Source organism: Humulus lupulus, chromosome 2 (genome assembly GCF_963169125.1).
Source record: "Humulus lupulus chromosome 2, drHumLupu1.1, whole genome shotgun sequence".
NCBI classification, from domain to species: Eukaryota; Viridiplantae; Streptophyta; class Magnoliopsida; order Rosales; family Cannabaceae; genus Humulus; species Humulus lupulus.
Window position 1 is genome coordinate 266,593,995 of NC_084794.1, and position 19,099 is coordinate 266,613,093.

Here is a 19,099-nt window from a genome sequence, read left to right on the forward strand (position 1 = left end):
CCAAAATGAGTGTAAATAAACCCCAATACTCCTTCTAAACATTTTTTTATGCACTACATTGCCTACAATACCTATTTTGTCATAGTGTTTCTAGTTGTTTTTTTGCCTAAACCCGATTTACCCAAAAACTCATCAAGAACATTCAAAATCCAGTTGCGAAAATAGACAAATCATGACCAAAATGCATAAAAATTGCTACAAAGATAAGAGGATGGGTTCGAAAACTTACTTGGAGTAAGGATTGTAAAAGAAATCATGAAGGTTTTGCTCGAACTTGCTCGAAGATGCCTCACATTGCATTGAAATGTCTGAGGTTCTTGGAGGTTTTTTCTGAGTGTTCTTGAAGAGAGAGAACAATCGTGTAAAAATGAAATAAAGGAAGGAGAGAGGTATTTATATCGGTTAGGGGTATCTGATGAGTAATGATGAGATTTGAGGGTTTTTGCATGGGAAATATCAATAACCGTCGAATTTTTTCTAGGAAACCGAAAATGTCATGATTACTTACCTTTTCGAGTGAGTAAGTACAATTGGATGTGACAGGTCTATGGGAATTCTGGTCGAATAAGTTTATTAAATGTTGATCGCATTAAAATAAACTTGGGGGCAATTGTTTCCCAAAATATCTACATGATGACGTGGCATGTTTAAGAGGCACATGAATAGCACGTGACTGGTTATTAATAAAGCCCTGGTCGACCAAATACCAGAGTATCAAGAGGAAATTAAAGTTACTCGATATGCTTAATGAATATGCTGAGCATCAGAAAAAGAAGAGATGCAGATGCATACAACCAGAGTTGCTCGTTGAACCAACCAGAGTTGTAAATATCATTATTTATGTTACTATTAGGTTATACTTGTAACGCAAGTTAAGGACGACCCATATGTACATCCTTGAGCTTATAAATAGGACTCATGGGATTCATTTATTGGACAAGCAATATTTTGTATTCAGAGAAAAATGGTGAGTTTATACACAGAACTTGTAGCTATCCTCGAGCTTGTGAAACTCAGTGAACCGTTGTTTGTTGATCACAGGTTTTTGGGGTTTTACATCAATAAAATCACTAAGTGGACGTAGGTTATTACCAATCTCTAGGGAGAACCACTATAATTTCCTTGTGTCGTTTACATTCTTGCATTCAACTCTATAATTCTTATCATTTTTCGTGACTATATGTCATTGACCACAACAAAGGTCAAGAATAAGGTTTCAAGAGAATCCATTAACACCCTAAATAGAAAATTAGTTCATGTTAAACATAATTAGATCCATTAAACTAAATATAAACATCACTACACGAGAAAGTAAAAGAAGAAGGAAAAGAATGATAGAACTACTTGATCTCCAAGCTTTTGCCTCCACAGAGTGTTCCTTGAGTCTCCTCTTACGGTTTTTTTTCTTTTCAGAAATCCTCAAAATGTTGCTTAAATAGTAGTTTGTGGTTTGAACATGAAATTTCACTTTTGCCCCTGCTTAAAATGCCCTAATCTGCATGTTAACCGCTCAGGCACCGCGACCCTCTAATGAAGCGCTGGGGCTCATGTCCAGGAACCGAAGTCTGCCTCATCTCTGACTCAACAAGCATCGTGACTCTAATATGCCTGTGTCGTGGCTCAAAATCCTCAATTAATAGCACTGTCACTCCAAAAGGTTGCGTCGCGACCCTTGTTTTCCCAGAACCATCAACTCTCTGTTTCATTGAAGTGTCGCAGCTCAAATACTTAACACCGTGGCTCTAATGTCCGATTTTCACCCAAAAAAATTTCGGGCCAAACACGGTCTTTTCATCAACTCTTCCATAAATCCTAAAATATAAACAAACAAAGGCAACACAAGCATCATACTGCACAAACATAACTAAATAGGTATGCAAATTCCCTAAAACAACTCTCTAAAACACCATAAAAACTTCTCTATCACCCCTCAACGGGTTAAAATTATGAAAATACTCTTCTAATAAGAAACGAGCCCGCATGCATGCTTAATACACCTAAACATGCTATAATAGTCATATCATAATATAGCTCACATAATTCACATAATCATGTATATAATCACATAAACACATAATTAATCCAATTATTACCGTCTTGGCCCCCTAATCAAGACACTAAGCCTTATTAGGGAATTTGGGACGTTACACGATGACTCTAAAGGGAATTAGAAGTAGGATACCCTGAAGACGATGGTCGTCACCAAGCACAACCTGACCTACGAGATCACTTGAATGCCCGTAGGGGCAGGGCAGCTCCCGAAGAAAATTATGGGAGACAACAACAGCCAGACCTCCAAGATGACCTTAATGTTTAGAAGAGAGAACACCCGACACAGACTACCAGTCAAAATTGTGACCCTTTCTGCATAGAATTGGAGAGTTTGAAAAGGATAATGCTGAAGATGGCTCGGAGACAAGGTCATGACTCAAACTTGGAAGATGAGGTTGGGAACCCTTATGCTCCCCACATTGTGGAAGCCCCACTACCTCGGGGCTTCAAAATTCCAAACATCAATTCATACAGTGGGGGCACAGATCCCACCGACCATCTCTCAAAGTTTAATAGATTGATGTTAGTCCACCGCGTCTCTGAAGACACCAAGTGCCACGTCTTCCTGTTGACCTTGACCGGATCAGTAGATGAATGGTTCAAGAAGCACAAACCAGGATCCATTCACTCCTGGAACCAACTCTCCTCCTCCTTCCGAAGATAATTCATAGCTGCGTGAAAGATGAATTTTGAGGTCAACGCTTTGGCCAACATAAAGCATGGATTGCTTGAGACTCTTAAAGACTACATCAAACGCTTTAAGGAAGAAGCAGCCAGGACCAAGAGGGTCGATGATGGCCAACATCTGATGGCCCTACAAGCTAGCATTAGAACAGGTTCCCCACTATGGGATGACATCCAGCGAAGAGGATGCCACATGCTCGACTATTAGGATTAATGCCCTAAAAGCATGTAAAGACATTATATTGATTTAAATAAAAGCACATTTTTATTATATTTGAATATTATAATTATTGTTTGAATAAACTATATAATAATATCAAGAAAATTCCATATTCATTCATGAGAATATGATCTTGTATTACTAGGAGAGAATTTTTTTTTTTTTTTTGGTAAATCAGCTATCTTTGTATTATGCACAACAAATTACAAACACCAATCAATTACAAACACCAACCACTAACAACAAAAACTTAATTACATTGAAGAAAACTAACCCAACTTAAATCTTCCTTTCCTATATTTTTAGTCAAACACCAATTAACTCTATAACCAATTTGGTATTTAATACTCTGAATTAAATTCCCAACCAAAGGAACCTGAAGCTTCCAAAGAGCTGCATTCCTAGCTCTCCATATGAAGTAAATACAGGCACAGATAGAGCTTATGTAAACACGCCTTCGGCAAGCAGAGTGTCTACACCTTCGAATCCAATTCATCAACCCATAGAGATCAAAACTATTAGTACCTATCCCTAACCACGACAAGATAGGCCCCAGACAATTTTTACTGAACTGACATTCAAAAAACAAATGATGATGACTCTCAGCAAAACAACCACAAATGATACACAGCATGTCTTGAGTGATTCCAAACCGACACAGCCTATCTCTAGTCGGCATCCTCTGTTTGAGCACCAACCAAGCAATAAACTTGTGCTTAGGGTATCCAAGCCTGTCCCAGATAGCAGCATATTTCCATCTGGTCTCTGTATTGGACTGCATCAGCTTGTACATTTGAGCTATGCTGTACCGAGTCCAACTGGAACCTCCCTGAAAAAAAAATAACATTTAGCTCATTCTTAATCCTAACCAGCTGCTTCCAGTACCAACTGCTAGAGGTGGGTGCTACATAGTCCCACCAATCAACCTGCTTAAGATAAACTGCATGAATCCACTTCACCCACAGATTGTCCTCCTTTTTGGCTATGGCCCAAATATGCTTCCCTAAGGCACACTTATTCCAAATTCCTATATTCTTAAAACCCAGTCCTCCTTTCTACTTGGGCTTGCAAATATCTGTCCAGGAAACACGCCCATGACCCTCTGCATTGTCACCTTTCCTCCATAAGTAAGCTCGGCAAATCTGGTTTATTTTATTTACCATTGAGCTAGGCAAGACAATCAATTGGGACCAATAAATGTTGATTGTCAATAACACAGAATTAACAAGGATGCATCTCCCAGCATAAGATAGGTTCCTGGTATTCCAAATACGAATTCTTTTCACCAATTTGTCCACCAAAATCTCACAATCAGCCTTGGAGATTCTTTTGTTGCTAATGGTCATCCCTAGATATTTGAATGGCATTCTACTTTTCTGGAAACCAGAGACTTCAGAAAGTCTCTGCCAACAGTCCTCAGAAAGACCAACTCCATAAATGGCAGATTTTGCTGTATTAGCCATTAGACCAGAAGAATCCGAAAAAACTGGAGCCCTCTCAGAAGCAAATAAGCTGCTTTGAAGTCTCCCTTGCTAAACAACAATAAGTCATCAGCAAAACATAAATGGGTCAATTTTAAGCTGCCACATCGAGGATGGTACTGAAAATCAGGATGCTCTGCAACTTTAGCTAAGATTCTAGACAAATACTCCATTCCAATCACAAACAACAACGGGGATATCGGGTCCCCTTGCCTAACTCCTCTTCTAGCAATGATAAGTCTCGATGGGACCCCATTAAGCATGAGAGAAAATCTGGCAGTAGTCACACAATTCATTACCAACTTAACAAACTGATCTGGGAAATTTAAAGCAATCAGCATTTCTTGTAAAAACTGCCAATCTAGAGAATCATAAGCTTTTTGCAGATCTATTTTGAAAAGGCAAGCTGCCTTAGAATTCCTCCTTCCATAACCTCTTACAAGATCTTGACAAAGCATGATGTTATGAGCTATATTTCTCCCTTTAATAAACCCACTCTGGTTCTCAGAAATAATGGAAGGAAGCACCTCTCTAAGTCTAGAACAGATCATTTTGGTTGCTATCTTGTAGACCACATTGCAGCAAGCAATTGGTCTAAACTCACTAACATTCTTTGGGCAACTTGATTTGGGTATAAGGGAAATATTAGTGGTATTAATCTCTTTTAGAATTTTCCCAGTATGAAGAAAAGAGAGCACAGCATGGGTAAGCTCACCACCTGTGATATTCCAAGTTTGTTTAAAAAAACCACTATTGTACCCATCAGGACCAGGGGCCTTCTCGTCAGGAATCGAGAAAAGAGCAGCCTTAACTTCATCTACTGTATAATCCTTTACCAAGAAGACAGCTTGCTCATCCGAAATCATGGGACCTGATTGAACTATTGAAACTAAAACTCTCCTTCTGTTTCTCATTGCTGTACCAAGTAAATCTTCATAATATGCATAAAATGCATTGTGAACCTCTTCATGGCTATCATGCCACAGACCTTTCATATCCCAAATTGAAAATATGGCATTCTGCATATGCCTATTCCGAATACTGTTATGGAAGACCTTAGTATTCTCATCACCAAGCTTCAGCCAATCTTCCTTAACCTTTTGCTTAAGAAACTGAACCAAGTTTTTATGAGCCCACTGATACTCTTTCCTTCTAGCAATCTCCTCATCTATCAGCTGGATGTTACCCGGATCACATTGCAACTTATCTTGGACTTCAATCATCAACTTATGTGTCATTGTATCTTGCATAAACACATCTCATTTCCCTTCTCTATTAAGCTTTTTCAAATCAAATCTCAGCCTTTTCAGCTTGGTAATCAATGAATACATTGGAGTCCCCTGCACATCCTTTCTCCAAGACTCAGCAACTGTCCTATGAAAACCCTCTAAATTGCTCCAAAAGTTGAAATATCTGAATGGCTTTTTATTCTCAGGAAGAGCACCAAAGTTGACCATAAAAGGGCTATGGTCCATGGTACCCTCAGGAAAAAAAATAACCTCAGCATTCTGAAACTTCCCTATCCAGCTCTCATTGGCCAAAACTCGATCAAGTTTAGCGTAAACCCTATCTTTGCCCCCTTGTTTATTGTTCCAAGTAAAAAACGTGCCAGAAAATTTCATATCTGATAATTTGCAATGCTCAACACAGTGCTGAAAAGGCAACAAATCTGAACCATTACCATGATAAGGGAATCGGTCTTCTGGAGATAACATTGCATTGAAGTCACCCATCACTATCCAAGGATCAGAGACACTATTAGCCATGCTTTCCAAATCTTCCCAAAGTCTCTCCCTACCTACTTTATCATTAAAAGCATAAACCACTGTAATAACAACCTGAATTCCATTTTTAGCCGTAACTGCAAAATGCATCCACTGGCTCGAACTCCCTCTAATATCCACATCAAAACTCAACGGGTTCCATGCAACCACTATTCTCCCATTAGGATGCTGCATTAAATTAGTAGTAAAGCACCATCCCCTAAACATATTAAGGTATAAAGATCCCATGTTGGGAGCCTTTACCCTTGTTTCTAGGAGGCTAACAAAACCAATTCTTTTGTTAGAGATCATTTTCATGACCTCCCTTTGTTTATTGATATTGTTAAGCCCCCTAACATTCCAACCAAAGAACCTATCCATTGATGAATGGAGGTTCTCCCCCTCCACTCATATTGGCCCTCATTCCCTGCAATGTTTCTCCAACAGTAACTTCAGCATCTGTATACTGGCCTAGTACCAGAAATGAGTTCTTCTCTAGCACCTCCTTATTCTTATTCCCAGTCCCTGTTTTCCCAATAAGAGATACAGACCCCTCTCTATTCTTCTTGACTAGACCCTGCTTCATATTCTTATCTGTTGTAGTCACAGTAGGATGGGAAGATGGACCAGGTTTCTTCTCTTGCCAAACTTGTGATGGTTCTCCTGGATTCGGCCTCTTCTTGCAAACTTCTTTCCTATGCCCTATACCTTTGCAATGCAAGCATAGATCCGGCTTCCAATCATACTGCACTCCAACATATACAAATTCCCCATTTTCATCTTCAAACTTGATTTACTCTGGTAATTCTTTTGTGAGATTCACTTCAACTAAGACTCTGGCATATTGTAACTTTTCTTTTGCCTGAGTTGCTCTATCTTGTTTAACCATTTTCCCAATTGAGCCAACAATCTTAGCCATGGACCTCTCACCCCAGTATTTCAGCTCTAGATTGCTTAATTGCGCCCAAATCGGAATCGACATTACTGTTTCTTTAGTAAACTTTGAGTGAGGGTCCCAGCTTTTCATGATAAGCAGCTTCCGATCAAAAAACTGATAGCCCCCATTCAAAATTCCATCCTGCTGCTCCATCGAAGTAAATCGGACAATGAACACCCCTGGAGCTAATAGAGCTAGTTTGTCAAGTCCCTTATCTCTCCAGATTTTGCGGAAATAACCTTCCATTACTGAAATCGGAGGGTTTGCTCCCAGAACATAGCAAACCAAAGCTGATTGCCAGTATTGAATCTCATCTTCAATATCTTCCGCTTCTATTTTAATACAATTATTCTCAATATGAGGAGCTGAATAAGATTTGGATGTACCTGGCTGCTCATTCTTCCCCAAGTCTCCTTTTAGGACTCCCAGCCAATTAGTAAGAGTTTGTTTCACCAAGGATCGATGAACCTCTCCATCTGGATTAACCTCTGTATCACTCAACAGTTGTGAAGTCGGATTAGGCCCCTCAGATTGCTCCATCTCTGCTCCATCCATAGATTGAGTAGACGATTTCTGCAAAATATCTTCGTTAGATTCTTCCAGTCGACTTCGCTCAGAATCCTCTTCTCCCTCAAACACCATTGCCTCCACTCCTAAGATGCCAGCCATAGATTTGACTTTGAGGACCGGATCCGTAGAAGATGGCCCTTTCTTCTTCTTCCCAGGCGATTTCTTCTTCAATCTCGGTCTTCCTGCCATGGCTCCAGCTCAAGCTGAAAAAAGAGCGGGAAATTCAAAGAAATCCTACTAGATTTACTAGGAGAGAATTAAGATCATATATAATGAATAAAATAGTCAGTAACATATTAAAGTAGAGAATCTTTAGTGAATGGTTACTAGTACGGTTTACTAAGCATACCGGATGCAAGTGATCTAGATTCGGATTACTGATGTTGATAAACATCTTAGTAAATGAGTTGTATATAATAGGGATTATATATGATAGGACTGATGAGAATTAATTATCTTTATAAACTTACCGTTTAACATAAAGATTTAATTCTTATCATAATAGATGATCATTTGTAGATCAGTCTAAATCTTGAGTATTCATGAACTTGTATTTGTGTTTATTGGATCTTTTGATTCACTCATGAATGTTTCTTAGTATAATGTGGCTAATGAATTTTGTTTTGAAGATTAAATATCTTGAATGGCTAGGAACATGATTTACAATAATGGAATCCATACTTTCCTAAGGGATCAAATATTGCTTCCCTTAAGATTTAATTCTGGAACTGAATAGTTATTGAGTTCAAATCTATAATTTGAATATAGATTAATTATTGGCTAGTGAATTCATGGTACTTCAGGATCAAGAGGTAATTAGAAGTGTAAAACGGTAATTTTGACTAGCTCTAGTTAATGACCCAATAAATGGAGGACAAAACTACATTATTGATTATATAAATGGACTACAAGAGAAAACTCTGTAAATATAATTCTATAAATACTTAGAGTGCATTTACATATTTATAGTGGAGTAATCATGAAATTAATAAATAAGATTATTATATTAAAGGGTTTAATTCTTAATCTGGTTTATTGGAGCTTCGTATTATAGGTCCATGGTCCCCAAATCACCTCTGTCCTACACTGTCAAGGGTAAGGATGTCAAAAGAAAGATTTATAGAGAGAAAGACTTAATTGCAAATTAATTAATTTTCTAGGGTAATGAAATAATTATGAGATAGTTATGAGCAATTGATTAATTATAAATTAATTAATTATTTAACTATATACTTTTCATTTGGAAAAATATATGTTAAAATAAATATTAATGATGTTTGGATTAAGAGAGAGATTAATAATTATCTTATTTATAATAAGATATTATTTATTTATTTAAAATTGATATTTTAAGATAAAGTTAATTTTGAATTGACTAATATTTATTCTCGGATAAATATATTATCTTAAATATTAATTAAACAAAAAAAATGAGAAAATTAGGAAAAACCCTAATGTGACTCACAACACACTCACTGTACAATGAGTGTGTGTGGTGCCACTCAGGGATAAAAATATTTCTGAGATTTGAATTTCAAACTTCTTTGTTTATTTTATTGTATTTAATTATTCTTTTTAAATATGATTTAAATTAAATAATTAAATAAGTAGTAACTAATGAGCTTTATTTTAAATAAAGAAGATTAATTAAATTAGTTAATTATCTTTATAAACCTGAAAGAAGTGATACTTTCAGAAGCAGAAGTTTAAGTTATTTTTTTACTATCAAACTCTCTCTCAAGAAAAGAAACGATATAATTTCCTAAACCTAAAATTCTAGAAATTTCTATAGCATCTATCTTCTCAAACCTCTCTAGATCTCATGTGTTGAGTACATCTAGAGAGTTCTAAATCAACATTTTGAATCCTACGTGCCCACACACGTCATTGTATGTTTGAGGATTGGTCTGGAAGATCAAGATGTGAGCTTTCAAAATAAGGATAGGAAGATCGTTGATTTATACAAAAAGATTTGTGAACTCTTGATAGGCTACAAGTGGTAATATCTAATCTATTTGTGTTTAATTTAATGTATCTATATATGTATGATCCTAACTAGTATTAATAATTTTTTTAAAAGATTCATTCCATTGCGTATCCTGATTTATCATATTTAATACCAACGTCGAAGACTTCATAGGTCGAGCCCAAGAGTACATAAACTGGGAGGATGCCCAGATTAGAGCATTAAGAGGAATATTATATTTTCCTACTCCGTTGTTCCCAAACTTCGTGGCTCTGTGAACCCGGTACTTGCCATACACTCTAACCCAAACGATTGTTATGAGCGTTCCACAGTTCAGCCCTGTTGTTCAACTAGTGCTGGTTTTAGTTCCCCCCCCCCCCCCCGATAGGCTATGGAGGAGCTCCCACTGGATATAGTGCTTTTTAGGCTGCATTCAGTGCTGCAACTACGACTATGGCCTAGTCCGCCGCACCCTGCAAGACCCCTGCAGGAGAAAATGTGGGGGAAAATGCAAGGGCAAGAAGCCCAAGAGAACTTATAACGTCCCAAATTTGCTAATAAGGCTTAGTTCCTTGATCAGCATGTCGAGAGGCAATAACTGATTTAATTATGATAATATGTGGATAAAATGATTATGTGATTAGAAATTCATGTTTAGGTGAATTAAATATGCATGTGAGCCCATTTTGGTTAGTAGGGGCATAATTGTAATTTTGACCCGTTGATGGCATACATGTGAATTATATGTATGTTTTGGTGATATATTTGTGATGTGTGATCCAAGTTGGTCATAGAGAGTGGATTAGCTAAATAGTCACAACAGGGTCGAATACTCGGCTCGGGCTAGGGGTATTTTGAGAATATATTACGTGATTGGGATTACCGGGTAGCGATTTAGCGATCATTTAGGGTATGTCGGGGGTTAAATGAGGCACTATAAGAACACTCTAGGAATTAGCAGGATGTGGCAAATGACGGGATTGCCCTTGGTGGCATATAAGGATTTAAGATTAACCTTAGGGGTAATTGGGTCATTTTGATACTAAGGGATAGCATAGGATAGGCTTAGTAGCTTTGAGAAACCACCAGAACTAAGTAATCTCTCAACCTATCTCTCTTGTTCTCTCTCTCGGCTCTCTCTCCCTCTCTTGGAGACTTAAGGAATTTTGGAAAATTTAGGTGGTGAGGCTCATAATTTAAGGCTAGAAGTTGGGGGATTTGCAGTTGGAGGTGTTGGAAATCTTGTCTAAGGTCAGAATTGTCACTAAGGTTTTACGTCAAAGCTCGGGTTTAGGGGATCGTGCTCAGTATCGCATTTATCTGTCAGCTCAGGACACAGATAAGAAAAATTTTTGTGCCCGTAGAGCAGGGCATGGCCCTATTATTTTTTTTTCAAGGTGTGGCCCTAATATTTGTGTTTAATATATGTGTGAATACCTGTAAATGCTACGCTATGTTGTGCATGATTATGAGTTAACGGCAAATGTCAAGAGTGGCAAAGGTCGGGAACGGTGAAGGTCAGGTACGTCAAGGGTTGGAATCGGTGTTAAGCACGCTAAGTGCAGGCCGCTAGGGCGAGACCCTCTAAGGGTGTTGTATCCACCCGCTCGGTAAGCCTAGGGCCTGGTAAAGCACTTGGGTCGGCATAGGCCGCTATATGTTTAATTTAATGATTGTTTATGTGGCATATTATTGGATTGAAATGTGATTTGTTATGTGTTGAGTTTTCTTGCTGGGCTTCGGCTCACAGGTCCTCTATGGTGCAGGTAAGGGCAAGGGAAAGGTCGACCAACCATGAGTTGGAGAGCATGGAGCAACGTGTACATGTTCGGCCTACTTGCTGCCATGACCAGGGTTATTTTGAGGATTATGTTGTAATGATTAGCTTTGTCGCTTAGGTCGACTCTATCTACATTTTTGAGTTGTAATACATTTTCGAAACAGTATTTTGGGATCCCAAATGTATAACTTTTACGATTTTAATGAATATCCAAATCTTTTATAATTAATGTTATCAAATAAGTTTTTGTTTCAATTTAATCACACTTTTCTACCTAAAATTTCAACTAGTGAGCTAATGGCACATTTATAAATCACATGGTAAAGACTCTAAGGTAGTAGAGCGTTACAGAACTAGAGAAACTCTCGACGAGAAGTACACTCCATAATACTTCGAGTATACGAACCTGGTGGATACTCAAAAGAATATTTTCCTGGCCACTGAGCAGCAGGTCCACTATCAAAAACTACAACCTATGCGGAGAGATCGGGAGAAAAGAGATTCCACTAAGTTTTGTCAGTTCCACAATGATGTAGAGCACCACACCAACGAGTGCAAGCAACTTAGAGATGAGATTGAAAGTCTCATCAAACTGGGCCACCTCCACCAACATCCTAGGGCTGATGCAAGCCCAGCCCAGGCTCTGGCTGCAGGATTGCCTCCTCGGTAGGTGGTTCCTTAGCCCCTAGCCCAAGTGCCATGACCCCATAGCAGTAGATAGCCCATGGCCCTCCCACGGTGAACGGGAGAGTATGGACTATCTCTGGAGGACCCCACTTAGGGGGCACGTCAAGGGGCTCATAGAATCGTAATGTGCGGGCCCTAAACCATGACAACGAAGTGTTGGCACTGGCCCATATGCTAGCAGAAATGCCCCAAATGATGGATCAAGTCATCATATTCTCTGATGATGATGATCAGAGGGTTCATTTTCCCCACCATGATCCTTTAGTGATCGAAAGTTAGATCTCCAACAAGATGGTGGCTCGGATCTTGGTGGACAATGAGAGTTTTGTGAACATCCCGTTCAAGTCACCCTTCGAGAAAATTGGGCTAAATGATAGTGACTTGTCCCCTTACACCTCAACCCATTATGGGTTCTCAAGGGAAGGTTCCATTCCAATGAGGCAAATCAAGCTGCCAATGACACTTGGAGAAGTTCCATGCCAGTCCTTCCAGTACTGCACGTTTGTGGTCGTAGACTACTCCTCCACTTATAACACCATCCTAGGAATTCTAGCCTTGGTGGAGTTCGGAGCCGTCACCTCAATATGCCACTTATGCATGAAGTTTCCCATTGAGGCGGGAATAGGCACAGTCTACGGAGACCGAAAGGAGGCCCGCCAGTGCTACAATGTGTCCCTCAAGCATCTAGTTATGGTAATTGAGGCGACAGCAGCCCCTGAGCAGCCTCCTCCCGAGGAGAGGGAAGTCCAGGTTCTTCAAGAGGAAATGGAGTCCAATGAGTTAGACCCCAGAGTTTAGGAAGAAAGGGATATCGAGACCATGGAGGAGGCTGAGGACGTGACCCTTGACACCTCCAGCCCTGACAGGAAAACCAAGGTTGGAAAAAATCTCAAGGGGGAAGTTCGAGAAGCCCTGATGGATTTCCTTAGAGAGAACCAGGATACCTTCGCCAGGTCGCACTTTTACATGACAGGCATTGACCCAAACATCATATGGCATGCCTTGAATATTGATCCTAACGTTGCCCCGATACAGCAGAAGCGGAGGATAATTGACTCGACTTGGGCATTGGCCTTAAAGACAGAAGTCAACAAGCTTCTCACCAACATCTTCATCCGAGAAGCCCAATACCGGAAATGTTTGTCAAACCCAGTCTTGGTGCCTAAGCCAAATGGCACCTAGAGGACATGTATAGACTTCTTCGACCTTAACAAGGCCTGCCCAAAGGATTGCTTTCCATTGCCCAAGATCGACCAAATGGTCGACGCCACCTCCAGGTACTAGCTCTTGTCCTTTATGGATGCGTACTCGAGGTACAACCAGATTTCATTGCATGTCGTTGACAAAGAGCACACTAGTTTTCGAACAAACAAAGATTGGGTTTTAGAACCCTAAAGTACCAATTATGGCTCTAGCTTGAAATTCAGATGTTAATTGGTGTTTATATGCTGTATGTGAAGTGTTGTACTGATTTTGGGGCATGATTTTGAGCTTGATTCAGGTTTTCGGTCGATTTTGCTGGGTTACGAGGTTTGAAATTGCAGGGGATCATATTTGACGAAATCTAAAATTTCTAGGCGCGATTAGTGTTTCTGGGGACCTAGCATGACGACGCTAGGGTTTCGCGCGACCACACTAGTGCCCTAGAAACCTCAAAGTTTATGAAAGCATGAATGCGCCCGAGGGCAGGTGCGACTTTTCCAAGTGCCCCAAAGCTGAATTTTGCTTAATTTTGTGAGTTAAGTCGGGATTCCTAGGACCTGTGGGGGCTCGGGGGACGATTCTGTTAACCTGTTGAGTGGAAATAGAGGTCCCGGGAGCTAGGGTTTAACTCTTGAGCCCATAATTGGATTTAATTCCTAATGAGCGTTTAACAAATGTTGTGACTAGGGTTTTCGAGAGGATAGCGCTTGAGGTCTTCTTGATTCTCACACTAGACCTGAAAATGGTTATAACCGAGCATCTGAATCTGTTTAAGGTTGAGTACCCCTTTTTTAATAATGATATTTGTTTGGATTATCTGTATTGAATTGTCTATGATTGATTGGCATGTGTCATATTCGGCGACAATCATCCAGAATGTAGGTCGTGATGGTCGGGCCATTATGGGAGTGTTGTACACGCTCGCCCGACATAGATCATAAGCTCGGTGCCCCAATGATGCGCCTTGTTCAACATAGGCCGTGTATATTGTCTTTGAGTTTGAAATGAATATGTTTATAACCTATAAATCATGTTAGTTGTTGCTTATGTTTGATATGATATTTATTATGCTTTGTTGGGTTTTCTTGCTAAGCCTTGGCTCACAGACGCTCTATGGTGCAGGTAAGGACAAAGGGAAGGTAGAGAAACCATGATATGGAGGGCTTTAGAGTGGCGCATGCATGTTCAGCATGTTCGGCCGTTAGGGTCAGGATATATATCCGAGGGACTTAGGGTAAAAGTCCAAAAAATTTCGCTTAGGTCGACATATTTTGAGAACACGGATTGTAACTATATTTTATTTAAAAAATTTCAAATCCCATGTAATCCTTTTATAGTTTGTATGAAAAGTTTAAATCTTTTGATCAAATATTTTAAAATTTGTTTAACTTTTATTAAAATTTTGAGTCCAAATGACTCGTTTAATGAGTTAATCACAATTTTAAATGATGTAACAGTCCTAGATTAGTAGGGCGTTACAACATCCATTGCACTTTAAGGTTCAGGTTCCCTGTGACCAGCAATGAGGTCGAGTACAAAGCACTATTCGGTGGGTTAAAATGGCCAAGGAGCTGAAGGCAAAAATTTTGAAAGTACATAGCGACTCCTAGCTAGTTGTGAATTAAGTACTCAATGAGTACCAAGCCCGCGAAAGCAAAATGGTCTCTTATCTGTCAAGGAAAAAGACATGCTAACATAATTCAACCTTTACATGATCGAACAAGTGTCGTATAAGGAAAAATCCAATGTCAATGCCTTGGCAAAATTAACAAGAACGAGAGATGTAAAACCTTAAACATAGCCTCGATCGAGTTCTTAGAAGCTCGCAACATCACTGACCAAAGCGAGAACATGCTATATTCCTTGATGACCCCAATCATCAAGTACCTAGCCAAATGGGTACTTCTAGCAGACTGTAATGGAGCCAAAAATATGTTGTATGATGCTCCTCACTACATTATACAAGATGGTCGCTTATACAGGTAAGGCTACTCATTACTGCTGCTAATATGCATAACACATGAGAAAAGACCCATACATCATTGCAAGAGGTGCACAAAGGCTTCTGTAGTGACCATGCTAAAGGACAAAACTTGTCAAGAAAAATAATCTACCAAGGCTACTTTTGGAAAATAAAATGAACAAGGATTCAATGGATTATGTTAAGAAGTATGATAAATGTCAGCAATTTACCAAGATCCCATGAGTCCCTCCTAACGAGTTAAAGTAGATGTAGAGCCAGTGGCCATTCATTGTATGAAGGATAGATCTAATCGATCAACTTCCAACTAGTCGTGGATGAGTAAAGTCTATAATGGTTGTAGTTAATTATTTCACGAAGTGGTGCGAGGTTGAACCACTAACGACCATAACTTCAAAATAGGTGATAGATTTCATGGTGAAGAACATCATCTGCTGTTATGGGTTGCCAAAGAAGATTGTGTCAAACCACATAACTCAATTCGATAGCAAACACTTTATAAGCTTTTGTGTTCGACATGAAATTGTAAAAAAAATTTCTCTGTTGCGCACCCAAAAGCAAATGGACAAGTTGAAGTAGTTAACAGGACCCAAAAAGAGACATTGAAAAAGTACCTTGAAGAAGCCAAAGGGGCATGGGTTGACGAACTCTCAGATGTGCTCTAGTCATACAGAATAACAACAAGAACTTCCACTGGACATACACCATTCTCACTAGCCTATGGCTATGAAGCTATGCTACTAATCAAAGTGGACATTCCATTTCCCAGAAGGATGATCTACGACCAAGAGGAAAATCAAGCGCTACTTACCAAATCACTTGATTTGATCGAGGAAAGGAGAGAACAAGAAAATCTACAAGCAACTTCCTGCCAACAAAAGCTTGCTCGCCACTTCAATGCCTAAGACAACAATCAAAATTTTACCATAGGCAACCTGGTTCTTTATAGAGTGTTCTTCAGCACATGTGACCCAGGCCACTAGCATTTTAAGGCCCATTTAGGATGGGCCATATTTGATTGAAGAATTATTACACCCCAAGACTTACAAGCTGGTGCGTTTGAATGGGGGAGCCAATACTAAGATACTGAAATTGCTAGCACTTGAGAAAATACATGTTGTTGTAGTTAAAAGACCTATTATTAAGTAGTTGCTCAAAATATTTTTGTCTTTTTGAGTTTTGTATGGTGACAAAAATGTACCTACTTTTTATGAACAGGTAATGAGAATAATAAAGGATTGTTTTTAGGACAATCAAAATCTTAACAATATCGTGTAAAAATTACTATCCCATTTATAATTGGTAATCGAAACCAAGTTTGGTCACACTACTTTTATAAAGAAGCCACAAAGGTAGCGAACAAAACCTTAAAGGTCGTTCCCTAAAGTCAAGGCTTTGGTTGGTTGTTGCCATCTCCTTGGAAAGTAGAAATAGATTTGTGGGAGTCACTCCACGAACTGGTGATTTTTTTCCAATTACTCCAGTCACGTCTCCTTCATTTGTACCGTTGTTGCTTGTTATGTTGTTCGCCATAATGAATATATAAAATTGTAGTATGAGTTTTGAATTTTTTTTGCTGGAATTAATACCCTCCTTCTAGCACTATATGTTGTTGAATGATTTTGTAACAGCATTAAAGTAGTGAATACTCGAGTATAAGACTGTGAGTGTTAAAATAAAAGTAACAATGGCCGAAATGTTGCTAACAATGATTCAAAGTAAATATGCGAGGACAAAAATAACACCAAGATTTAGAGTTAGAGTGGTTCAGCCCAATCAAGCCTACGTCCACTTAGAGTATAATTTGCTATTAACCTTTTCCAAGTATTAGGTTCACCTATTTATAGGAAACCATTATAATAATCAATCATTAGAGTGGTTGTTACACATTTGTTCATCAATTAAACAATTACAATATTAAATAAAAAATTCTTATATTCATTACAAAAGTAATGTAATGGACCTTTCAAATTATACATTGCAACAGAGAGTCATTTAGTTTGATAACACTTTGTATGAGAGTCATTTAGTTTGATAACACTTTGTATGATACCTACTCGCCAAAGCAAGCAGGTTGCATCTTTCCCAGAAGACACGGTATCTCGATTATGCAAGGATTCTTTCTAAGACATGTCAGGGTTGATATCGATGTGTAAGGTAAAAATACTTTGTAATAAGAATATAAATACTCACCTTAATATTTACTTGTCCATCTCTACGAGACACCAAGCATAAGTTATGACTTTATTGTACATTTATATATATATAAATATATATTTTCCCAAAATATAATGAAAATTTAAACTATATATATTTTATTATGGGTGATTCTAGTGTAAGGACATCACTTAATTTAACCTTTACTAGTGGGGCTTTCTTTGTTTTCGGCACGTGGAAATTTATAACCCAAATTTTGTTATATGATAGTATACATTATAGTTATAATAGACTTCCCACCAGTTTTCAGGAAATTTCAAATAATTTTCGATGTTAAAATCAGGGTTCACGCAGTCTATTTTACACACGTGCAATAGACTGTTTGAACCCTGATTTCGACACCATAAATTATTCGGTGTTATAAAATTATTAAAAATACTGAAATATAAAGTATAAAGAAATAGACAGAGTAATAGAGAAATATGTAAAGAGAGAGTGAAACTCTTGTATTTATTATTTCAAAGGAGGAAGGACCCCTATTTACACAGATAAATAAACCCTAAGAAAATCGAGTAACTACTTTGAATACAATCAATATTTAATGCTGATATTTTACTTTGGGTAACCTAGTGATTCTTCACTATTATGGACATCCATATATATATATAATATTTATAACACTCCCCCTTAAATATCCATGAAAACTGTCTCATTAAAAACCTTGCTTGATAAACCCAGTAGGACAAAAACTCCCCCTCATTTCGACGCTCTTGAAGATCCTTTAATCGACGCATTATGATCTTATGTACCATCTTCTTGAACGTTGATGTTGGTAATGATTTTGTAAATAAGTCTGCAAGATTGTCGCTTGATATCGAATTTGATGAACATCAAATCACCACTCTTTTGAAGATCATGTGTGAAGAAGAATTGCGGTGAAATGTATTTAAATCTATCTTCTTTAAGGTATTATCTTTTTAGTTGAACAGTACATGCATCATTATCTTTATAGATAATTGTTGGTATTTTTTTATCGGGTGATAATAAACATGTTCCTCAAATATGTTGTTTCGTTGATCTCAATCACACATTTTTCCCATTTCCCCATGAATTGCAAGTATCTCAACATGATTTAAAGTTATCTCGTTGAAAACCTTGTCAGGAAAACCCAGTGGGACAAAACCTGAACTAAGGGAAAAAGAGTGCAACACGTATATATCTCCCCCTCATGCATATATCCATGGTAACTTTAGTGATCAAATATCTCATATGATATTCATTGTAATTATAAATCACCATAAATTATCTTTGATCACATATTTACTATAACTCTTCTAGAGCATATATGTAGAATGGATTATGAATATTTATCCAACATATTAAATCAATCATGTATATAACCTTGTTCATTATCATATCATATCAACAATGTTATAATATGCATTATATTTGTGGATATTCATTATCTATGACTATGTTCATCCAAAATTTGAAAGTTAAATATGATCACATGAATGAATATCTTCGATAATATCAATTTTCATTTGCAATAAAGATGGTACTTTGGGACCATATATTCATTGCATTCTCGATAGATGTTCTTTAATTTCTACATCAA

At 38.1% G+C, this 19,099-nt stretch overlaps 1 protein-coding gene across 1 annotated transcript; it reads right to left on the reverse strand.

The window, feature by feature from the left end:
- Nucleotides 1-5,696: 5,696 nt before the first annotated feature.
- On the reverse strand, nt 5,697-6,395 carry LOC133815464 (uncharacterized). The gene has a single exon (XM_062248303.1). The coding sequence runs from the start codon at nt 6,393-6,395 to the stop codon at nt 5,697-5,699; it is 699 nt and encodes a 232-aa protein (XP_062104287.1).
- Nucleotides 6,396-19,099: the final 12,704 nt, after the last annotated feature.